Raw genomic sequence first — 23,563 nt, 5'->3', positions numbered from 1 at the left:
ATACGATACGTGATATATGAATATTGAAAAATGTACGATCATTCTTACAAACCTAATAAATATATATTTGTTAATGTCCAAATCTAATTTTTTTAATTAAAGACTAATTATTTTAGTAGTCAAAACCTTGTAGTGACCAATTTAAAACCAATTCATAATTGAAACTATTTTAATTATCAATTATAAATTTTTGGTACTATTTTAGTTGTCATTTTGGTCACTATATAGGGATTAATTATTTTTTGTCACTAAAATTGGCCACTATTCAAATATTTTATTGTAATATATTACTACTTTATAAATTAAATACTTCACTGATAAGTATCATTAAAATATCCTAAAATATCGGATACGATATATATGTGATACCCAAGTTAAAGTATTAGTACATCATAACTTATAATACATAAAAAAAACATTTATACAATAAAATATAATTTTTTAAGAAATAGAAAATAATATATTTATTTGTATTATGTTTTTATTTTGTAATTGTATTTATGCGGTTTGAATATGATTTCGTTTTTCGTTAGGTACAACTCATTTACCTATCTTATACTACGTATAAACAAATAAAACTTTCAAACTTGAGCATATTTTGCAAGCGTCACAAATAGACAAAATATTTACCTTGTTCAATGTCAGCATGATTTTTATTTATCATTATTTATGACAGTAAAATTATTCGTGAAAATAGTGAAATTTGTATAAATAGTTGGTGAACAACAAATAAACTTACAGGTAGATAGAATAGGTTGGATCTACAACAATCTCATAATAAATCACAATTAATAAAAAAACATCTTTATTTTATTTCTTGTTATCATTATTCGACTATATTATTTCAATTATAATTCTTTGTTTAGAGAGATTAATATAGGAGTAAAATTAGAAATATAATAATATTAAATATTTTGGAACAGGTATGTGATAGTTGGATCCCCGACAGAGGTGTGAGAAACGCAGATGTACGCAAGTGTGACGGCGTACGTGCACACTCTGAACACGACACCCTTTGCCCAACCACGCTTCGCTGGTGCCCACTCTCTCCCTCTCTCTCTCTCTACAGCTCATTGCCTCATTTTCATATCACTTTTTTCTGTTACCTTTGTGTTACAACTGTATCACTCCGATCCTGCCACGTCAGATAACACCATTTTATCACAATCATACATAATATTAAGGGATAAATATGTTTTCGATCGCTCAAGTTTAAGCGAAATTTGGGTTTAGTCTCTCATTAAATTTTTTGATAAATTTAGTCATTTATTTTTCAAAATACGTGAATTTAGTTCTTTTAACCAAATTTTGTTAAGTTTATCTGTCATTTCAAGTGCATTTCATGATAGTATTTAAATTATTTATACTGTTTGACACATTTTTGCTTCAATGTTAATTTAAATACTATCATGAAATGTGCTTGAAACGTCAGATAAACTTAACAAAATTTGGTTAAAAAGACTAAATTCACGTATTTTGAAAGATGAATGACTAAATTAGTCAAAATATTTGATGATGGACTAATTCCAAATTTCGTTAAAACTTGAGGAACCAAAAACATATTTAACCCTATTTAACCCTGATATTAATTCAATACTAATATATAACTATTAGGGAAGAAGTATATTTTGACACCACAAATTCCCCTGTTTATTATATTAATAATTTTATCACTAAAATTTAGTGTCAAATGAACGTAGAAATAAGTGGTGTCAAACCATCTTTTCTCTTCCATTTTATTTAATATGTATGTCATAGTTATTATCTCATGCGATATAGTTTAATATTATGTCACTAATTAATTGTTAACACTATTGTAAAAGAAATTATATTTAAATTCTTTTTAATCGAGATTCTTGATTTATATGAATGATAAAATATTATCAAGGAAAAATGTCTTAGTTACATTTGAAAAAAATAGTTATAGATGATAGGGTGTATACTTTTATATTAAAGTTAATTAAATTTTGTTGGCTCATATTACCTATAAAATAAAATTATTAGTAAAAGAAATTAAGTGAATGATTGAGCCATTTAATACTGTGTTCACTGTTAATGTTTCCGTATTTGGTGATTTTGATGTTGAGATTAGAGTGGGGTTGGTGTTTTTTATTTGGTAAATAGAACAGTGAAGATGTGGTATATTTTGAGTTGGTTAGAAGGGAGAAAGGTATTCATTAATGCTCCTTTATTTATTTTTTTAATTTAGCATTTACTAGAGAGGTTTTGGAATTATTAATTATGGTGTATTTAAGATAAGAGAAGAGTGGGGAATAGAAAAGTCTTAGATATCTTATCACCTTATTTTTAATTGAAATCGTTGATTTACAGAATTAGAAATAACGTACGAAAATTTAAATTGACTAAATGGGTAATAAACATGGAAGAGTATATATAAAAAACAAAATGAATAAATTTTTATGGTAAATAAAAGTAATAGAGTATATTAAAAAAAAAGAATTAATTTGTAAAATTTGGAAGTAAAATATTAATTAGTAATTAATGATAGAAGAGAAAGAAGAAAGAATAATGAATCTCCACCAGGTTACAGGCTGTCACATTCAGTTTCTTGTTTCTCTCTCTTTCAGTGTCACCTGTCAAATGTAGCAATGAATATATGAATACGAGTGAGCAGTTGCTTCATTCAAGCCCAAATCCATTGGCCACTCTCTCATATTAATTCAATTCATTCTAATCGATTCGATTATTCTTTCTTTCAATATGGATCCGTGCCCCTTCGTGCGGATTCTCGTCGGAAACCTCGCCGTAAAATCTCCGGCGTCGTCGAAGCCTTCTTCGTTCTCCGGCAAAGTGCACCCTTCCACTTCTTCCTTATTCTGCAAGATTCAACTGAAGGGAGTGGATTGCGAGGATTCCCTTTCAAGCAGCAACGTGTGCAGTGTTCCTCTGATAACGGAATGTGACCCACAGCCTCGGTCGCTGGCGGCGTCATTCGATTTCTCCAAACCCAAAATCCTGAAAGCGTCAAAGAAAGCCCAGATAAAGATATCGGTGTACAAGGGTGCGGCCACTCCCTCCTGCATCTTCACCTCCGCCAAATTAATCGGCAAAATCTCCATTCCCCTCGATCTCACGCTCGCCGAATCACGCGCCTGCACTTTCCACAACGGTTGGCTCCCCCTCACCAAAACCACCAACCAGGCCCAGTTACTTCATCTAACTGTCCGGGCCGACCCGGACCCGCGCTTCGTCTTCCGCTTCGACGGCGAACCGGAGTGTAGCCCCCAGGTTTTCCAAATCAAAGGCGACGTCAAGCAACCCGTTTTCACTTGCAAGTTCAGCTTCAGGGACAAGAACCCCGCTCACTTCCCTTCGCCCAACGCTAACAATACCACCGCCGAGCGGAAAGGATGGTCCATCACCGTTCACGACCTTTCCGGCTCGCCGGTCGCCGCCGCCTCCATGGCCACGCCCTTCGTCCCTTCCCCGGGTTCGCAGCGGGTCAGCCGCTCCAACCCCGGGGCCTGGCTCATAATCCGCCCCGACGGAGACGGCACGTGGAAGCCCTGGGGCCGCCTCGAGGCCTGGCGCGAGCCCAACAACTCCAACGCCGTGGGCTACCGATTTCAAATCCTCCCCGCCACCGCTGACCCAGTCACCCTCGCAGGTTCCACCATCAGCTCCCAACACGGCGGGAAATTCACCATCGACGCTACCTCCGGCGTCACCCCGTTGAGCACTCCGCGCGGCAGCTGGGATCTCGGTTCCGGGTCAGGGTCCGGGTCCAGTTCAGATTTCGGATTTGAACAAAATTCGTTTTTTAACAAGGGGTTTGTGATGTCAGCGACTGTGGACGGTGAAGGGAAGTGTAGCAAGCCCGAAGTGGAGGTTGGGGTGCAGCACGTGAGTTGCACGGAGGATGCTGCGGCTTTCGTTGCTCTCGCGGCGGCCCTGGATTTGAGTATGGACGCTTGCAAGTTGTTCTCCCACAAACTCCGGAAGGAGTTAAGGCAGTAGATTCTGGATTTTGTCGTTTCGAGGTGAATTCCTCTGTCATTTTGCGTGCAACTAAGGCTCTGTTCTGTCACCATACCGGAGAGAGGAGGACTCAGTTTTTTTTTTTCTTTTTTTTTTTGGGTTTTGAGTTTGAGTGAGGATGTACAGTTAGGAAATTATTTGGCATTTTTTCTAGCACAGACATAAAGTTTTGAATTCTTGTTTTGCTTTGCTTACGGATCCGATGTTCTTGTATTCTTTTATTCTTCGTTTTTTATATGAAGAGTTGCTCTGTACAGAGTTTTTAATTCATGTGTGGTGTGCTGGAATTAAGATAAGACGAGAGTTCGATGATGATGAACTTCAGAATCCTATGTGATATTAAAATTGCATGCGTGCGTGATCTCTGATATGAAGTTATAATGTTTGATTTTTCATTTGTTGCAGAAAGCCACGTACTGACATCTATTATTATTTTATTTTCTGAAAAATAAGTTTGAAACTATTTGTTGAAATAGATGAGATCCAAAGTAAAATGTTGTAATGGAGTACGAAAAAGAGGTGTGGTGGTATGAGAAGGAGCAAAGCATAAGGCCAGGCTGTAGACAGCAAAAATGCTTTTGTCCACATCAAACATTAATATAATATTTCTTCAAATTTCCTCTGTCTTCCACTTAACTTCCAAATACTAACATATACCAAATTTATAGCCACATTTCAATTCAAACCAAATCAAAATCAGTACCAAGACTTCTCCACTTCAATTTCCGTTTCTATCAGAAACTAACGGCTTTCAAGGATTAGTTTTTTCTTTTTGAATAATCAATACCAAGGTTTACAATCATTCACATTGTGTTTGTTCTTTTTATCGGCAGAAAACATAGCACTTGAGGTATTTTAATCATTTATAAGATTAAAATATACTTCTTTTCCTTATCATCTTCACATCCATACAACCTCATTTTCTAACCAATCTCTTTTCTTTCTCTTTCCACAGGGATAACAAGTCAAAGTCCTAAATTTTACTGCTTTCAAATATACTTCACTTTAATTTCAATTTTAAATTCGCTCAACATCTTTCTCAAACCACAATCTTTGAACTTTTCTCATATATCTTATGTCCTTAATTGTTTATTTCTTTCAATTAATTCTTTATATTAATTATAAAATTAAATTTTAAAACAATCTTAAAATAAACTATAACAGTTAAAAAGTTCATAAATTACTTGTCAAAATTTAATTTACATATTTTAAAAAAAATTATTAGAAGTCGTAGTTATATATGTAAAATAATACACAGTAAACTCTATAGGACAGTAGTATTGACAGGTAGCAGAATGACAGAGAGAAACTTGTAAACCGTGATGAAGCTTAACCGCAGCTTGAGGCCTGCAATTGCACCACTAAACAAGATGAAAGAGTAACCAGCATTATCCATAAATTAATGTATTTATACAATGCAGTGATTTGTAAGGGACGAAAAGGTTCAATTTGAATTCAACTTGACTCACCATATGACTCAACTGCTGTATTTTGGTGCAGAGAGTAGTTGTCGACAACTGGAATGGACATGTACCCTTCCATGGCCCACAAGAATCATCCTTTCTGTAAGCTTCAAAGAGAGAAAGATGACAGTATAAACTAATCCCTACCTTCCAATTACTCATTTCAAACTTAGCCAACTCATCACTCATCATATTAAACTAATACACACACAAATGCTACCACATACTTCATCATATATATTTTTTAGTACATTGATAATGCCAACGATTTCAAATTCTTTTAGTAGGATTTCATTTTAAATTCTGTAAAAACAAATACTCCACACTAATATTATATTATGATCACACAAAAATGTTTCTTTTAATAGAATTTAATATCAATAAGAAATTATAAAATTACATAAAAGACAAATGCATTTAATTAATCCTACTCATAATTTTATAATAGATGAACTTTAACTAATGAGTAAAATGCATAATTTTGTAAGTTCAATTATTTTTCTAATTAATGAAATTAAACGCTTGCAAAAAATGTGTACAAAAATGTTACCTTAAAAAATTTCTCCCTTCCATTTTCTCTTGAATTCAATTTTTTTAAGAAAAATATTTCCCTAACCTTTCTTTCCACTGTACCAAAGCATAAAAGAAGAAGAAAAGAAATAGATAGGATATTGTAACGAGAGATCGAAACAAGAAGACTAATGGGGGAAAGGAAAAAGAAGATTGCACGCAAGTAACAGAACTAGCAGCAAAATATGAAATAGCAGTAGACAGTGGAAAAATGAAACTAGTTACATATTCAAACTTTGATATGAATATCTACAAGCCTACCTCTGTACCTTTGACGGTCTTACCTAAGCATTTATCTTTTTGACAGGCAAAAGTGTTCAAATATCAACATGGGTCGAAACAAAAACTCTAATCTCCCAGATCTTCTCCAGAACAGAAAGACCATGCTTTTAGTCTGTTGCAATGGCGTCAACAATGTCCCCTTCGTTTATAATTTGTGGCAACGTATCCAGATCAGTTCGGTCCTCTGCCACACTCTTGAGGATGTAGGAATCAGATGAATCACCTTTGAATCCATCCTTAATAGAATCATTATTCTCATTGGTATGAGAAATATTCTGAGTATTGTTAGTTTCACTCACTTCAGTGTTATTATCTGTTTCATCTGATGCCACAGATTTTGTTGGGTTTTGTAGTACACCACCCTCCAGATTAGAAGATTCACCTGCAGCTGCATTTCGCTTTTCTAATTCAACAGGGATTGCCGAGTAAGAACCAAGCTGGTTTTCTTCAGAGACCTTATTGCCACCCTGCACTACTCCTTCAGTCAGTACATTTTTTACTTCCCCGGTTACTGTTGTGTTCACGGTACCATTTTTAGTTTGGTATGATTCAGAAAACATCACCGTTTTATTCAGTTCAAATGAAGTATTGGCACTGATTCCTGTCAAGTTATTGCTACCTCCAGGAATCACTATTGTCAGATTAGTGCCTGCTTCTGAATGACTCGTGGTAACATTGTGTAGACGTGAGCTATAGACAGCGTTGGACAAGCTCGCATTGGAAGACTGCTCACTCGCCAATTCAGCTTCTTTATTATTAAAATCCGAGTTTACATCATGGTTTTCCAAAAGTGACACAGTTTCAGTGCTAGTTGTACTAGTATCGTGAGTCACAGCACTAGATGCATCATCCCCCTTGTAATGTTGCTCCCGAGCTTCATGACTGTTGTGCTTTTCAACTGAACCATCTGTTTCCTGCTCCTTACTACTGTTTTCTTTCTCACCACTCTCCTCTTCCTTTTCTTCCTCATTGTCCGGCAGATCTTCATCACGATCAGTATCCGCTGCTGATTGCTCTTGATCACTCTCATCTGTCTCATCATCTCCTCCACCCGTTTCATCTTCCATCCCATCGCTTTTGCTTTCTCCTTCCTCTTCCTCATCTCCTCCTACTCTCACTTCATGCTTATCATCATTTTCTTCAAATTCATGCTCATTTCCTTCTTCTTCATGTTCATCGCGGTCATGCTTATCTCCATCCTTACCCGGATGAAGATCTTTTCTACCAAGTTTCGGAGTCGGATACACAGTCTGAGTTCCAACTGCCACTTTTCTATGATTTTCATCGTATTCACTTTTCTTATCACGCGAGTGCTTAACCTGATAGATCAACCAGAAGCAAACGCCCAGCAACAGAATAATCTGCAGAGTATGCTTTACCTTGATGCCTCTGGTTCTGTTGTTCCTACTTGACGATCGCTTAATCATGATGCTTAACTTACTCAGAAACTCCTAATAGTAACTTCTTCGAATGGCCAGGCCAGACTCCCTGCTTTCAAAAAAGCATAATTAAAGAACTACGTGAACAATTATCAGTAATGTAAAGATACAATAATAAACCACAAATTCCTCTATCAAATCAACGGCAACGAAACAGTATTTAAACTGAAAGCTCCAGAGTTCCAAGAAATGAAAAAAAAAAAAAAGGATAAACCATTTAACATTAACTTGGAAACAACATTTATTCACCATGCACGAACATCTTTAACACAGATAGCATAAAATTGTGGGGGAAGGAGGGTGGGAGATGGAATAAAGAACTAAAGAACAAACGTTTCACGCAAAGCCCATAACCCGTGTCAAAAGAAAGATTCAATTTCAACAAAAGCTATGATCAGAATCATTTAGAATAAGGTCCCGGAATAATTATAAACACAGGCAATACTAACTCAACGCTAAACAAAAGAAAAGAATACCCAGATTATCGCCCGATGCTTCTACAGCAGAAACTAAAAAAAGAATTTAAGAGAAAAGTGGAAGGGCGGTGAGAAAGAAACCCTAGAGAAAGAAAAGAAACCCGAGGACCAACAGAAAATTTGAAAGAACGAAGAACATAAATCTTGATAGATATGAACCGAATAAGAAGAGTGAGAAAAAAAGAAAGTTTGAACAGAGAAAAGGCAAAAGCTTGTTCCATAAAGGAAGAGAAATGATAAGAAGGGATATGACCTGAATGAGAAGCAATGCAATGGAAGCAAGTAACGGGTTGAGTTGTTGTTATTAGAGCTTGCAGAGGGTTTTGTTCACTGCAACTGCTTTCTTCCCAAATTAAACCAGACTGAGGAACCTTTTTATACACCATATCATAAAGTATACTAATAACTATAACTAATAATAAATCAAAAACAGTGCTCTTTTAATATTTTTCTTGTCAGTTTATTTTTATTTTTATTTTGTTACAGAATTACTTTCCATTTCAAGTGTTGATTTTCACTTAAATCTCGAGTTATTTCTACTTTTTTCTCTTTACACTTACACTTATTTTCTACTTTGTGCGTGTTGTTTAAATTAGGCTTAATTAGCGTGGTCTCCTAATTTGTTGGTTTGGTTTATTTTGATTCTCTTATTAATTTTTTGATTTAATTTGGTTATCTGATTCTTTCAAAATGTTCAATTTGGTCTCTGTGTTAAGTTAATACCGTCTCTGGACATGCCACGTGTTATTTTGTGAAATTTTGTAATTTTTGTAATTTTTTTATTTTTTTTAATTTAACTCCCAGGTGTCATCTTATGGTTGTGACACGTGTCAACTTAATAAAAAAATTAATTTTAATTTTTTAATTAAAAAAAAAGTGCCATGTGTCATGTCATGTGTCACATGTCAAACTAACTTTGATTGTTTTCAATTTAGTCAATCTATTTATAATTTTGATTAAATTTAGTTTCCCAATTTTTGAAAATTATTCAATTTTGTCTTCTCTAAGTTGAGACCAAATTAGTAATTAAGCTTAACTACAACGTATATATACATGTTAAAATAATTTTTTATTATATTTATAGATCAAATTACTCCATCTAACTATTTAAATTATTTTTTTTTTAATAAATATAATTTTAATTTGCACATTAAATTGTTAATATTGCTATAATCATCTATTAATATAATATTATATATATATATATATATATATATATATATATATATATATATATATTTAAAGCATGTACGTGGTAATGTATTTGTTAACGCTAATAATAATAAAAAAAGAAGTTGTTCTATTACAATTGAGTATAAAAACAAGAACAAAGATGAATTACTTTTTCTATATGAAGATTGGTCGGTCCGGAAAACCAAATCTAAATTTTTAGATGAATATAGCAACTTAATAATATTTTTTTAGGTATAATTAGTCGTATAGTATCCAGTTTGGGGTTATGGTGTCAAATAGGTACTCGGTTTAAAAAAAATGTCAATTGCATCCCAATTTTTGTAAAAGTGTTTTAATTAGGTACCTTTCAGACAGAGTTGACTAACGTCGTGCCACGTGTCAGTCTGTGGTTTTTTTAATTTTTTTTAAATTTTTCTAAAATTTTTAAATTTTCTTTTAAATGTTTTGAAAAAAAAAATGCCACGTATCAAGTCCCTGTGCGTGTAAAGAAAAAAATTGGGACAAAATTGAATCAGATACACATACTTAGGTACTAAATTGAAACAAAAAGACATATATGGGGACTAAATCGAAGTCAATACAATGACATCTGATAGTGACACTGACACGTGGCATTGCAATGCCACGTGGCACTGAAAATGTCATGTGTCACACACAGGGACTTGACACGTGGCATTTTTTTTTCCAAAAAATTTAAAAAAAAATTAAAAATTTAAAAAAATTTAAAAAAATTTAAAAAAATTTAAAAAAAAATCAAAAAAACCACACACTGACACGTGGCTCGTTGACTAACGGTGTTAGTCATCTATGTATGAAAGGGACCTAATTGAAGCACTTTTTCAAAAGTTGATATGCAATTGACACTTTTTTCAAATCGGATATCTATTTGACACCCTAGCCCCAAACTGGGTACTATACGACTAATTATACCAATTTTTTATCAGGTGAGGGAAAGACAATGTTTCTACACTAAGTCTAATTTCAGATTTAACAGAAACAAAGATGATAGTCAAACTTCCTCATGAGTCACTCCTTTTTCATGTTGTCCTCGCTACACACAAATGTTTAGTTTCATTAGCTGACATCATTAATTATTTTTTTTTTAATTTTTAATCAATTGTTATTAATATTATTATTATTAGCGAACACACAGACACTGTCGTGTCTGTGTATTCGCATTTTTTAATTTTCAAAAAATTTAAGTTAAGATGAATAACAAATATGTAATTTTTAAAATAGTTGTTAAATATAAAATAAAAAAAATATATATAAAAAGAATATTTAAATAATGATTTAAGACAAAAGATATTTGTAAAAAAATGATTAAAAGTAAATTATTTATAAAATAATTAATTTTTAAAATAATTAAGGGTAAAACATGTATTATGAAATGTGAACACAAAAAAAAATTCTCAGATAAATTGAATCTTAGTTTCATATAATTGTATTTGTATGATTTATGTTATTAATTTATGAATTGAATTAATTCTTTAAAAGTCATTAGTTTATCTTTCTTTTATTTGTTACAGTGGTATTTTTTTTTTCTTTTTCTATAATCGCCTGATTAGTGGGAGCAATCGAAGATTTCGTTGCTGGTTCTAAGGAGGTAGAAAAGATGTTGCAGAGTAATTATATCTAGATATCTTATATTAGAATCGTTACTTCTGTTGAAAACTCTAAGAAAATTTGAGTAATTATATCCAGATAGCTTATATTAGAATTGTTACTTCTGTTGAAAACTCTAAGACAATTTTTTATATAAAATTATATTTTAGTTTATTTGACTATCTAGAATGAGTATAATATGGTATTTATATGTTTAAGTGTTATTATATTTTTCAATTTAATTGTATCTTTCAATTTAGTCATGTCTAGGATCTGTGTAATCGTTGCTCTGTACTTCATGGAGTTAAAAAACCTCAGACAAGACAAGATTAGATACCCACTCAATTAAAAGTAATATTTTATTCCTAGTTATATTCAAAATAATTTGGTACTACACTTTTTTAATTTTCCATTAAATATTACTATTGTAATCAGTCAACCCAATTATTCATCCTTTAAGCAAATTAGATACCTATTATAATCAAATTAATTAGGTACATATTTTTCCTACTTTTTTTTAGTTTTAAAATATATTATCATTATATTTAGTCAATCAGGTTTTCCCTTTTAAAAAATGTCAGAAAAACTTATCACTTAACTATACTCTAAGTAATTCATTTTTATGAATTTTTAAACTTGCATAATATATTATTATTTTAAGGTTTAAAAATGATGTTGGTCTTTTAAAGTTAAAATAGATTTAAGTCCTTGAAATTTAAAAGAAAAGTCTATTTTAGTCTCTCTGTCGAAATCCATTTTACTTAAACATTTTTTAATTTTCAAGATTTCCAAATGCAGTAATGCGAAACTACGACAAATAAGTAGGTGTATGGATATAATGATACATTTTACACATATTCTCCAAGTAATGAAGCTTATCTAGGATCCATTTCGCTAATGGAAGCATCATTGATAGACACCGGTAATGATTTTGTTATAGACTGACCAAATTGCTGCTCTTTTGGCATGTTTGTATCAGTTCCACTGTGGATGAAAAATGCAGGCCGCTTAGGAGTTGGTAGAGTAACAGTGTTACTATCTAGCATAAGAACTATTGTTGCCATTGTAGGTCTGTCTTCTGGATCTTCTTGGACACACAGAAGACCAATATGAATGCTTTTGATGATTTCATTCTGATTGTAGGATTCTCTTAATATGGGATCCATCAGTTCCAAAGGTGTTCCATCTTTCCAAAGTAGCCACGCCTGCAAAATGTAGTTGCCGGTGTGAGCACCACATATAAATTTGGATGAATTAGACCAAGGAAGCTAAATATCTGCTCTACTTACATAGCTCAAGAGATCCTCAGCACCATCTGTTTGATAGAAAGAGCTGTTCTTTTTGCCGCTTATAATCTCCATGAGGAGGACTCCAAAACTGTACACGTCAGACTTAACAGAGAACTCTCCATGCATTGCATATTCTGGAGCCATATAACCACTGTATAAAACATGGATCGAAAAATCAGCACAGGAAACAAAAGACAGAAATCTGATCCAGTGATGCAAATTAGGTTTAAATTTTGTATGTTTGTTTGAAACTACAGAGACATTTGAAATGATTTTGATCGATATGTTAGAATTAGAAAACTGTGCTTCCACAAATACAGATGCTACAAGGAAGATAGAAATCTGTACTTACTAGGTCCCTACAATTCTGTCCGTGTTTCCTTGAGTTTGATCAACTCCAAATATTCTTGCCATGCCAAAATCTGAGATTTTTGGATTCAAATCCCTGTCTAACAATATGTTACTTGCTTTAAGATCTCGATGTATAATTCTAAGCCTAGAATCTTCATGAAGATATTGAATGCCTCGAGCAGTCCCTTCAATAATCTTGTATCGTCTCCTCCAATCCAACTCCCTTTGCTTTTCAGGGTCTACAAATTGGACAAAAACATTCAAATCGCAGAAATAGTTTTTATACACAGTTTCGTTTATTGTGGTGGCCTAGTAAGCACATACAGAAGATGCCAAAAAGGCAAAAACTATAAGAGAAAAAAAACCAAGCACGTGAAGTATAACATAGTTCAGAAGGATTTTCTGATCCTACCGAAGAGAGTGTAGTCGAGACTTTTGTTGGGAATATATTCATATACAAGAATCTTCTCTTCTCCTTGCAAGCAAAACCCGAGAAGCGTCACTAAATTTCTATGTTGGAGCTTGGCAACCACCACCACTTCATTCTTAAATTCTTCTCCACCTTGCCCAGAGCTTTTGGAGAGTCTCTTGACAGCTATTTCTTGTCCACTCGGAAGAGTGCCCTGAATTTTTCCAAACATAACTGAATCACACATCCTAGAATGGATTTCATTTGCTTCTTTCAAAGAAACAAAAAAAGTACTTCAGTATCTTACCTTGAAAACCTCACCAAATCCACCCTCCCCTAGCTTGTTTTCCGCAGAGAAATTGTTTGTGGCCGCTTCGATCGTGCCAAAACCGAATTGCAAGGATTCCACAGTGGTGATGTCATCTACATCTAGAAACCCAAAACAAAATCGTAAGATAAAATCATTCATTCATTCAAAAAGGTAAAAAATGAGTATCTTTTTGGTGGATCCTTACTTTTTCCTTCCTTTACAGAACTCTGCTTCTTTCTAGCTCTTCTACTCAAGAAACAAATTCCCACTATAAATAGAAGCACCGCGACCGTAATTGGAACCACAATCGCAACAATGGTCCCAGTTGAGATACCACCGCCTCCTGCATCCATCCCAATCCAAAACATCAAAACAAATGCCACGAAAGCAATTACATTTAGTTCAATACAAACTCAATACAGTTACTTATGTTTTTGTCATAACAATTCAATTTTGATCAGAGAAGAACAAGATCAATCGATTATACCTTGGGAATTAGCGGAAGCTGGAGGAGGAAGTAGGAGCGGTGAGGGTGAAGGCGCGGGTGTGACTTGGCGGTAGAAAGGGTAGAGTTCGTACCTAACGTTGCAGCTAGGATAGAGAACCCTTCCTCCCTGCTTTCCCTGACAGCACCAAGGAAGGTCTCCGATCACACCACTGAGACACCTTCTGCAGTCTTGCGGGGACAGATCGGGTGTGCACTGAGCCAAACAGTACAGTGACTGAAACCCAGAAATGTTGGCCTGCCTCGTCGCGTATTTCTTCACACCAATGGAAAAATTGGCAGCCTCATCCGCGGTACTGTTAATGGTTGAGAAAAGTAGTCTCATGAAGCTTTCTTGGTTGGATATGTTGGCACTGTTGAGGAGTCCGACACGCGGCCGAACGTCCACCGTGGAGAAGAAAGAGCGGTTGGAGTAGCGAACAGTGCACTCGTCGTACCATATCACCGCCTGTTTGGCCAGAGAGCACTCTGAGCTGAGACGTCGCGTTGCGTTCAACACGCACTGTCGACACAGCGCTGTGGGAACGTCTCCCCTGCACATGAACAGTCCGTACACCCTGTCGGAGGAGGATGTTCCGACGGTGTCGTTTGAGTATTCTGTGGAGTTTGAAGACAGGGAACTGAAGAGGGTGCCGACGTTTAGTCGGTAGGCACTGTTGGCGGTGGTATTGCCGCCTGAACAGTTATGGTACAGATAGACAGGGCCGTCGTTCTGGTCCTGTGCTTTGCAAGTGTTCAAGTCGACGAAGCTGAGAATGAACAACAGCAGCACAAGCTTGAGCGAAGCCATGGATACGTGCGTAACCATATCTCTCTTACCACTCACCTATAACTATAATATAGCCTTCTTTTTCTTTTAAAAGCATTATTTTCCTTTTTTTCGTCATCTTCTTTCTTGTCCTATTTATTCTTCTGCACATATTTTATCACTTTGTTTTGTTCTAAAAAAATAACACAGCGTGTGAAAATAAGCATTATAATGTAAAAGTGAAATTTAAATAATGAGTAAAGTGAAGTCAATGAAGCAAGTCAAGTAATATATTTATTTGTGTCATTTAATGTGATCAAGAGCGATGACCCAAAGTCTCTGCGAAGATGGGTGGGGACAGGACAGCCATGAAAGGAACATTTGTTCATAGTCAAGAATACTGTTGTTGACCTTAAGCATCAGAACATGAAGCATGACAAGTAGACCAAGTCTTCCCAATCAAATTCCCCGTGTTGTGGGGATAAATACAAAAGTGAGGGATCATCGAGGTAAAATATCAGAGAATATAATCTCCTTTTCTGAAGGATTGGTTTTTGTAGATGGATCGAGACGAAGAACCCTACTCAAAGAAAAAGCAGGTTGTTTTGGTTGGGGAAGAACCACCGATTCACTTCCCTGGAGAAGCATCACAGTAGACATGGTGGGCCTGTGTTCCGGATTTTCCTGCACGCACAGAAGCCCAATGTGCATGCATCTTACAACTTCAGATGCAGGGCATGATTCCAACAACACTGGATCCACAAAGTCCAATGCTTTTCCTTCATTCCACACTCGCCATGCCTGCCAAAGTTACGGTTAAACAGAACAGAACCAACAACATTATTTGTTCCAATCACTAATATATGTTACGACAAAAGTGTCTCACTTACATATGCCAGCAGTGTCGGGGCAAGTTCGGTTTGGTAAAAACCACTGTTTCTTTTTCCGCTGATGATTTCAAGCAAGATAACGCCAAAGCTGAAGACATCGGATTTCACACTGAACAATCCTTCCATTGCATACTCTGGAGCCATATATCCACTATTGTTTGAACATCAACATCGCGTATGGGTTCATAGTTCAGTTCAAGGAAAACAATCTTCAATAAAATATAGATTTTGTACCATTTTTAATGTCATGATTTTGGGAATTTGATTCTGTAATAATTTTTCATAGATTTGGTACCATTTTTTTACAATCTTAAATGCCGAACTAAAATTTTGCAGTTAAAATAGTGGCGATTCAATTAAGTTTGCAAAATATTAATACAATCACAAAAAGATATAGATGGGTCATATATGAAATTGGCTTACTATGTTCCCACGACTCTTTTGGTGTTTGCTGCATTCTGATTCTCAGAAAATATCCTGGCCATACCAAAATCTGATATTTTAGCCGACAGATCGTAGTCTAACAACACATTGTTGGGTTTTAAGTCTCTGTGAATGATTTTAAGGCGAGACTCCTCGTGGAGATAAAGTAGTCCTCTCGCTATGCCATTGATAATACCATTGTATGTCTTCCAATCAAGTTTTGAACGTTTTTCTGGATCTTCATAAAAAAGAACATGAGTCAGTGAAATGTTTTCTACTGCAACACAAAACCAATAAGCGACAAATGTAGAAGAACATACCAAAGATAAGTTGATCAAGGCTTTTGTTTGACATGAATTCATATATGAGTAACTTTTCTTCTCCCTCCAAGGCACAACCTAACAGCCTCACCAAATTCTTGTGTTGAAGTTTGGCAATCAACACAACTTCATTTTTAAATTCCTCTATGCCTTGCCAAGATTTTCTCGACAATCTTTTAACTGCTACTTCATTACCATCTGGCAGAACACCCTGCAATGTAGATTCCAAAATCAAACACAATGAGAGCACTATCAACCATGCATGCCACAGAGATAGTTTTTAGTGGTTTATATATAATATATGTGACCTTGTACACTGCACCAAACCCTCCTTGTCCCAGCTTATTTGTATCAGAAAACTCATCAGTAGCAACCCTGATGGAAGCTAAAGTCATGAACAACATTTCATCCGAACTAATCAAGTCACCTTCTTCTGTGACAGCCACATGCTTAGGGGTGGTCAACTCTTGTAATAGCGTTCGTTCACTCATTTCTTTATCTGTTTCATTCGAAGTCACAATTCAAGAGTAAAAACGAAGCAAAGAAACTTGAAGCTGATTCTTAAATGGTTTTGTGATAGTTAACACATTGCACTGTAGAAGTTACCTCTGTCTCTATTGTTCTTTCCTCGTAAGCATGCAATGCCCAACCCAACAACAAGTGCCAATACAAAAATCGACCCACATATAATCAGCACAAACATCCAGGACTTCCATTTCCCTCCTTGTGAATTCAAAAACAAAAAATCTTTTGTCAATACCCGTTTCACAGATGAATTCAACCCGATGCAACAATCTAATCTCCTATTCATGCCGTCCAGAAATTATAATTAACTTAAATTTTAATCTTGAAAAAACTTATCAGTTTTCACTTTCATAAATTGTGTTTATTTTTGAATAAACTCATGTCATTGATCACATATCCAAATCTGTTGGAATTACAAGAAATCATGTTTTCTAAGAACTCTAAAGAACGTTCAAATAATAAAGCAATGAAAGTGAGTACTAGAATTGAACAATTTTCTGTGAAGTGGGCACACGTACTTTTTGTCAGATTCAAGAACCATACCTGTGGAAGTTGGGTAAACCAACAGATATGCAGAAGAAGCATTGAAGAACTGAGACATTTGGAACCTCATATTGCAAGTACGACTAAGAATAATCCCACCTTCTCTGTAGGAGCAGCATGCAGTGATTTCCGTGAAGGCGGAACTCAAACAACTGCCACAGTTTTCGAGGGACATGTCCCTCGTACATTGGACCAACCCATAAATTGTCTTCTTCCCAGGATAGTCAATTTCACCAGCCGCAAACATGTTCTTCACAGAAGCAGCCTCGGTTGAGAGATTGTTCATTAGAAAACTCAAGTATTCCCTGAACCGAATAGGATCAGAGACATTCTTCTCCTCATCATTCTGCTTCGGATACTTTCCGGTGTAAGCCACCACATCAAAGCTCTGGAAGGAGTAGCGTACTTGGCAAAGGTTATACCATATCATTGCATTTTCACTCCTGCAACTATTCATTATATCTTGGCTTGCTTTCTCAATGCATTCTTTGCAAACAGTGGAGTTGCTGATGTCCCCTCTGCACAGTGATTGTCCGTACACTTTGTTTGGCTCTTCTCCTATAGAAGTGTTATAGAAACCAGCCTTTGAAGCGTTGTCGGAGGAAAGCAACCCCAGAACAAGGTTGAGGTTGTCGTGGAATGAACTATTGAGGTTGTACAGTGGGAATTCAGTGGGACAGTAAATATCAATAGGGTCTTCTCCAGAAACGCGATTGAGAGACGACATAAATATAAATACGATGAACAAGAACAAAAGCACAGATGAAGAAGGTCTATGTTTGACCATGGTCATGGATCACCTTTTTTGGACAGAAGACAACACACAAACATGTTAACAGCAACTTGGTTAAGATCGATGTAGATTCACCTCTCACCAAAGTTGTGACTTATATACATGGAGCATAAAATGGCTGGAGCAACTGGGTGCTTGGTCCACCACAAAACTGGTAAACGGTATTAATGGTTAGTTTTTCATCCTCATGATGCCATGCTTATTTAATAAAATGGTCAATAATTTTCAGTCACACTCAAGGGACGGCATAATCCATCCTTAGGAACATTTCTTAAACCTTCACCTGGAAGTCCATTTGATAATATATTAAAATTAAAATTGAAATTGGTATTTGTTTTAATGCTGATACGAATCTACTATTATGAAACGCGCTTGAAATGTCAAATAAACTTAATAAAATTTGATTAAAATGATTAAATTCACATATTTCGAAAGATAAAAGACTAAATTTGTCCAAAGTTTTGAAATAGACTAATTTCAAAATTTACTAAAAGTTAAATGGACAAAAATATATTTAACCCAACTGTAAATTAAAATTTAAAGTAAAACGAAAAACACAGGGACAGTGTGCTAGTTGTTAACGATTGTTACATTAATTGTTCTACTTGAAAATTAGTAACTCTTAGTATTATACTTTTTAAGAAACAGTTTTTACTTTTGAATCCTTAATAATTGAATGGATAGCGAAAGTCAACTTTTTTTTTTTTTAATAATCGGAGATTGAGAAATTTACAGAATTTATAGCTACCTTATTTTTCAGGCCATCCATTGTGGAATTTTTGTTTGAAAACCCTATATTCTGACCAACTCTCCTATGAATTAACACGATATTCATAAGTTTGGAAAACGACAACATGGCGTTTAACTCACTCCTCTTTCAACCTGTCATTTGTTAATTATTGACTATACTCTAATAAACTAAGTTCCAAACAATGTTTGTCATGCTGTTTTGTAAATTGAAAAAGAAGTAATAGTTTGAAATTTTGCTGATAAGCACAAATATAAAATAAAACCATAATTCCACTCTAATTGTTCTTGTTTTGTCTGGTATTTCTATCCCTGAACATCTACAACGGGAGTTAATCTTTTCCTCAAAACAACACTTAACTATGTATGTATGTATTATAACTATGTTCACAGTATTTGTATAAAAATAGGAACCAACACATATATGTATTTTACATGCAAAAAAAACTCCTAAAAAAAATACATAACCATTAGTACAGTAAACACAAGAAAGAGGTTTTACTGGGGTAATATATCTGACATGGTTAAGAAATTGAGTGAACATTCTTGAGAATCTGGGTCATTAGCATTGAATCTCCCTACAGAGAAAGGTGGTTTTTCTGGATGGCCAAGCGTAGCTGATTCATTCTTCAGCATCATCACAACAGAAGACATGGTTGGCCTATCATATGCATCCTCTTGAACACACAGCAGTCCAATCTGCATGTATCTCAAAAACTCATCTCCAGGGCAAGAATCGCACAACAAGGGATCACTTAGTTCTATCCCCTTTCCCTCATTCCATAGACTCCATGCCTGCAATGCAAAGTTCATAACAAGTAAATCAATGAATGATGATCACATCACAACACGTTTAGTAAGTTCAGAATCTGACACAGTCACATACATATGACAGAAGGCTAGGACTGTTTTTAGAGTGATAGAAACCCGCGTTACGTTTCCCTGTAATGATCTCAAGCAATAGTACACCAAACCCAAACACATCAGATTTTATGGAATATAATCCCTCCATTGCATACTCAGGAGCCATGTACCCACTGCAATTTGGAATACAACTACTGTTAAGCAAGTGAATATGCATGAAGAAGAAACATTGATGCTGAAAAAAGTTTCAAAAAGTTTCTTACTATGTGCCAACTATTGTAGCAGTGTTAGCTTCCCCTTCGTTTCCTGAAAATATCCTTGCCATTCCAAAGTCTGAGATCTTTGCATTCATGTCATAATCTAACAATACATTACTTGCTTTTAGATCTCTATGAATCACTTTCAGTCGAGAATCCTCGTGAAGATAAAGTATCCCTCTTGCTATTCCATTTATGATATTCAAGCGTTTGCTCCAATCCAGTTGTGCACGTTGCTTTTGATCTATCCATATTCCAATCATCCAATAAAAATACAAATATGCAGTAAAATGAATGCTACAATCAACCTGTTTTCTATGTTTCTATGTGCTGAATTTACTCTGTTGCTTTGAAAAAATATACTTACTAAAGAGTACGACATCGAGACTACCATTGGGTAAAAATTCATACACAAGAATTTTCTCCTCTCCATCTACACAAAATCCAAGAAGCTTTACAAGATTTTTGTGCTGGAGCTTCATTATCAGAAGAACCTCGTTTATGAATTCCTCTGAGCCTTGTTCGGACCATGTTGACAACCTCTTGATTGCTACTTCTTGGCCATCACTAAGTTTCCCCTAACAAAATGTAATAAGATCTGTCTGAACTTTCCTATGATAAATTTAATATCCAAGCAGAAAGGAATGAATGTTGTATAACCTTGAATTCTATTTACCTTGTAAACAGGGCCAAAGCCACCTTGTCCAAGCTTATTCATATCAGAAAAATTATTGGTAGCCACTCGAAGAGATCCAAGATTGATGTTATGATTTTCTATTTCATTTTTACCTAAAGAAAATAATCAAATAAGTTGGTAAAAGGAAAGAATTCACAAGCTTAACATACTTTTATATTACAGCTTACCATTCGGATGTCTTTTATTCCTGACAAGGTACAGTCCGAAAATGAAAAATACTATGGCCAAGCCTACCACAACTGTAATTCCAGCAATCATCCATATTTTGCTGGACCTATCTGCATAATGAATCAATCCAATGCTGATTTTAATTGTTGCAGTTTATAATATGCTTAAGACCACCTGTTAAAACTATAGAGTGACTTGAATTGCTTACTTTTGCTTTCTCTGTTGCCATTTGAAGAATCTGTTGGTCCTGTTGCACCATTATAGAAGGCATAAAATTCATACCTTAAATAACAGCTACGGCTCAGAACTCTTCCCCCGATGGAGGCATAGCAACAACTTGGTATATCTCCAATGGCACTTTGTAGGCACCTATTACAATCATTTGCAGTTAAATCTCTGGTGCACTGCACTAAGGCAAATATTGTTTCATCTTCAAAGGGGACATCTCCAGTAGCATACATGTTAGCCGAAACTTTAAAAGATGCTACCTTAGTAAGATTCCTCAGTGTCTCATTCACAGCAGACTCAAACTTCTCTGAGTCTGTAAGATTCTGGACATTGTCTAAGCCAATGTTCCCCGTGACATTCAAACTACCCAGGAAATTATTGTTGGAATAACGCAACTGACACAACTCTTCCCACACAATTGCTTCTTCTGCTTGAGGACACAGTTTGACAATTTCCTCTGTTACTGTGGCGATGCATTTCTGGCAAGAATCATTTGAAATATAGTCGAGGCACATGTAGAGGCCATAAACTGTGTCAGGGGCAATCCCATAAGAAGTATTATAGAATTTAGAGTCTGAAGCATTGGAGGATAGAGATGAAAGAAGGTTGTTTAAATTGTTTTCAAAGGAACTGCCATTTACATAGCTGCCGCTTGAAGAACAAATTGTATACGGAGGATCGCCAAATACAACATCAGAAAACAAAGAAAAAGTGCAGAGAAGCAGCAATTGAATGAGTTTGGAATGCATTAGAGAATGAATGAATTTTTCCCTTCCGATTTTAGAAGTTGGCAGTACTATTTCAATACTTGTTCTTCCAGTATTACCTATGCAGTAAAAGGGGTTACAATTTCTCAGAAGCTCCCCAGAAGGTAATTCATTCAAATTGATCAAAACCAAATAATAACTATCGGCAATTGCATAAGGTTGGACTTCAACCAAAATATAATTTACAATTACAGGAAAACACTTCTGCTTGTATCTTGCAGCATTTATGTTTGAATATTGTTCTACGTCAGCATGGAAATTAAGATATTCTGAGTTTGAAACGTTGAGTAATATCCAAATTTCAGAGTTGACGAAATGAAAACTGAAGAACTTTTTTTTATTGACCCTCAATATAAGGTTCAACCAATTTGTCAGATAATGACGCGCTTATACGAAATTAAATAACATTTGATTTCACAAATGATAGATCAGAAAAACATGTCACTGACAGTGAGATGAGGAAAACAAATTTGAGAACATAGATCAGAAGAACAGAGTAGTGGCGTTGCCGAATGCACTTGATAGAACAGTACCAGCTTCTACAGTGTTCATACTTTTCTTCCCTACCAGTATATTATATAGATAAATTAAGAGAAAAACATCGCTTTCTGTATATAGTTTGCATTATTATAATTTTAACATTGTTAGTTGTAACTTTTTATTTTACTTTATTGGGTTAAATATGTTTTTATCTTCAAGTTTTTCAGATCTCAAGTTTCAATGAAATTTAAAATTAGTCTTTTTTCAAAATTTTCGACCAATTTAGTCATTTATCTTTAAAATTACGTGAATTTAGGAATTTAGTCATTTTAACCAACTTTTGTTACGTTTATCTGACGTTTCAAGTGCATTTCATGATAATATTTTGAATTGTTTATGCTGTTTGACACATTTTCGCTCTACTCAAATATTATCATAAGATTCGTTTAAAATGTCAAATAAATTTAACAAAATTTGGTAAGAAATATTAAATACACGCATGTCTAAATATAAAGGACTAAATTGGTATAAAATTTAGAAAAGAAACTAATTTCGAAATTCACTTAAACTTAAAGGATAAAAACATATTTAACCTGTTTTATTTGTAGAGGACAACGCTAGTCATACCTTTTTTTTAATTTTAAAAAATAAATAATTTAATTTTATAATAAAAAATCAAAAGAACAAGTTACTAAAGATAATTTCTCGCAGTTTGTACAAAGCTTACCGAGTAATCTCTTCTTTCCAATTCTAACGTATGCTAAAATAATATATATTTTTTAAAAACAACTCATCGTAAAATATTTTTTGTTTTTTTATTTTATAACTTAATCTTAACTCATCAACCAACATGTTTTTGGTATGAACGGAATTAGACGTATACTTCTCGAGTTTTAGATTCAAACATTAGTGAGGAAAAACAAGATTTCAAAACCGTGGGTCGATCAATTTCTTTAACAAAGGTTAGCGACCACTAAAGTCAAGAAAGATTTTGAATTAATATTATAATACATATACAAAATTCAACTCATTCTAAAACTAATAACTTTTAGTATTCATTGCATGTAACATTTACTAAACACAAGTAAAATAATTAAATGAAGTACCGATATTTTAATTTAGGTTACATATTTGTGTTTGACACGTATCGTTATATAATACTTTAATATATTTTACCAATATTTATCAATGAAACATCTGATTTATAAATAAATCATAATT

At 34.5% G+C, this 23,563-nt stretch overlaps 5 protein-coding genes across 7 annotated transcripts; 1 reads left to right on the top strand and 4 right to left on the bottom strand.

The window, feature by feature from the left end:
- Positions 1–2,568: 2,568 nt before the first annotated feature.
- On the top strand, positions 2,569–4,269 carry LOC114174328 (uncharacterized). The gene has a single exon (XM_028059162.2). The coding sequence runs from the start codon at positions 2,722–2,724 to the stop codon at positions 3,976–3,978; it is 1,257 nt and encodes a 418-aa protein (XP_027914963.2). The 5' UTR covers positions 2,569–2,721; the 3' UTR covers positions 3,979–4,269.
- A 1,895-nt stretch (positions 4,270–6,164) lies between these two features.
- Positions 6,165–8,595, bottom strand: LOC114173104 (uncharacterized). 2 transcript variants are annotated; one of them, XM_028057328.2, is made up of 2 exons: positions 8,483–8,595; positions 6,165–7,802 (listed from the first exon to the last, which is right to left on the bottom strand). In XM_028057328.2, the coding sequence occupies exon 2, from the start codon at positions 7,739–7,741 to the stop codon at positions 6,422–6,424; it is 1,320 nt and encodes a 439-aa protein (XP_027913129.1). In that variant the 5' UTR covers positions 7,742–7,802; positions 8,483–8,595; the 3' UTR covers positions 6,165–6,421. The 2 variants fall into 2 exon arrangements, with proteins under 2 accessions (XP_027913129.1, XP_027913130.1); XM_028057329.2 differs by lacking the exon at positions 8,483–8,595 and adding an exon at positions 8,230–8,452.
- Positions 8,596–11,837: 3,242 nt separating this feature from the next.
- On the bottom strand, positions 11,838–14,842 carry LOC146888537 (cysteine-rich receptor-like protein kinase 10). Its single transcript, XM_028057966.2, has 7 exons — positions 13,875–14,842; positions 13,593–13,730; positions 13,385–13,506; positions 13,081–13,291; positions 12,670–12,907; positions 12,318–12,468; positions 11,838–12,233 (listed from the first exon to the last, which is right to left on the bottom strand). Exons 1-7 carry the CDS (start codon positions 14,698–14,700, stop codon positions 11,904–11,906), a joined length of 2,016 nt encoding a protein of 671 aa, XP_027913767.2. The 5' UTR covers positions 14,701–14,842; the 3' UTR covers positions 11,838–11,903.
- A 61-nt stretch (positions 14,843–14,903) lies between these two features.
- Positions 14,904–18,266, bottom strand: LOC114173511 (cysteine-rich receptor-like protein kinase 15). Of its 2 annotated transcripts, none has more exons than XM_028057968.2 (7): positions 17,342–18,266; positions 16,880–16,996; positions 16,582–16,772; positions 16,274–16,484; positions 15,954–16,185; positions 15,531–15,681; positions 14,904–15,441 (listed from the first exon to the last, which is right to left on the bottom strand). In XM_028057968.2, the coding sequence occupies exons 1-7, from the start codon at positions 18,132–18,134 to the stop codon at positions 15,142–15,144; spliced, it is 1,995 nt and encodes a 664-aa protein (XP_027913769.1). In that variant the 5' UTR covers positions 18,135–18,266; the 3' UTR covers positions 14,904–15,141. The 2 variants fall into 2 exon arrangements, with proteins under 2 accessions (XP_027913769.1, XP_027913768.1); XM_028057967.2 differs by having other exon boundaries at positions 15,954–16,191; positions 17,342–18,263.
- Positions 18,267–19,326: 1,060 nt separating this feature from the next.
- On the bottom strand, positions 19,327–22,036 carry LOC114173023 (cysteine-rich receptor-like protein kinase 10). Its single transcript, XM_028057216.2, has 7 exons — positions 21,076–22,036; positions 20,867–20,977; positions 20,679–20,791; positions 20,370–20,580; positions 20,009–20,246; positions 19,768–19,918; positions 19,327–19,676 (listed from the first exon to the last, which is right to left on the bottom strand). Exons 1-7 carry the CDS (start codon positions 21,842–21,844, stop codon positions 19,380–19,382), a joined length of 1,890 nt encoding a protein of 629 aa, XP_027913017.1. The 5' UTR covers positions 21,845–22,036; the 3' UTR covers positions 19,327–19,379.
- Positions 22,037–23,563: the final 1,527 nt, after the last annotated feature.

The sequence above is a fragment of the Vigna unguiculata genome, chromosome 2, assembly GCF_037176805.1.
Source record: "Vigna unguiculata cultivar grain cowpea cultivar isolate G323 ecotype 2 chromosome 2, ASM3717680v1, whole genome shotgun sequence".
Classification (NCBI taxonomy): Eukaryota; Viridiplantae; Streptophyta; class Magnoliopsida; order Fabales; family Fabaceae; genus Vigna; species Vigna unguiculata.
This window is presented reverse-complemented; position numbering and strand designations above follow the sequence as displayed.

Coding starts and splice junctions, on each gene's coding strand:
- LOC114174328 (XM_028059162.2), top strand. CDS start 2,722: ATGGATCCGTGCCCCTTCGTGCGGATTCTCGTCGGAAACCTCGCCGTA.
- LOC146888537 (XM_028057966.2), bottom strand. CDS start 14,700: ATGGTTACGCACGTATCCATGGCTTCGCTCAAGCTTGTGCTGCTGTTG. Junction 13,292..13,384: donor GATTTGGTGAGGTTTTCAAG/GTAAGATACTGA, acceptor GGAAAAATTCAG/GGCACTCTTCCGAGTGGACA. Junction 12,469..12,669: donor GACAGAATTGTAGGGACCTA/GTAAGTACAGAT, acceptor TGTTTTATACAG/TGGTTATATGGCTCCAGAAT.
- LOC114173104 (XM_028057328.2), bottom strand. CDS start 7,741: ATGATTAAGCGATCGTCAAGTAGGAACAACAGAACCAGAGGCATCAAG.
- LOC114173511 (XM_028057967.2), bottom strand. CDS start 18,134: ATGACCATGGTCAAACATAGACCTTCTTCATCTGTGCTTTTGTTCTTG. Junction 16,997..17,341: donor GGTTTACCCAACTTCCACAG/GTATGGTTCTTG, acceptor TGAATTCACAAG/GAGGGAAATGGAAGTCCTGG. Junction 16,192..16,273: donor CCTTGATCAACTTATCTTTG/GTATGTTCTTCT, acceptor TTTTTTATGAAG/ATCCAGAAAAACGTTCAAAA.
- LOC114173023 (XM_028057216.2), bottom strand. CDS start 21,844: ATGCATTCCAAACTCATTCAATTGCTGCTTCTCTGCACTTTTTCTTTG. Junction 20,247..20,369: donor TCTCGATGTCGTACTCTTTA/GTAAGTATATTT, acceptor GAATATGGATAG/ATCAAAAGCAACGTGCACAA. Junction 19,677..19,767: donor GTCCTAGCCTTCTGTCATAT/GTATGTGACTGT, acceptor TTTGCATTGCAG/GCATGGAGTCTATGGAATGA.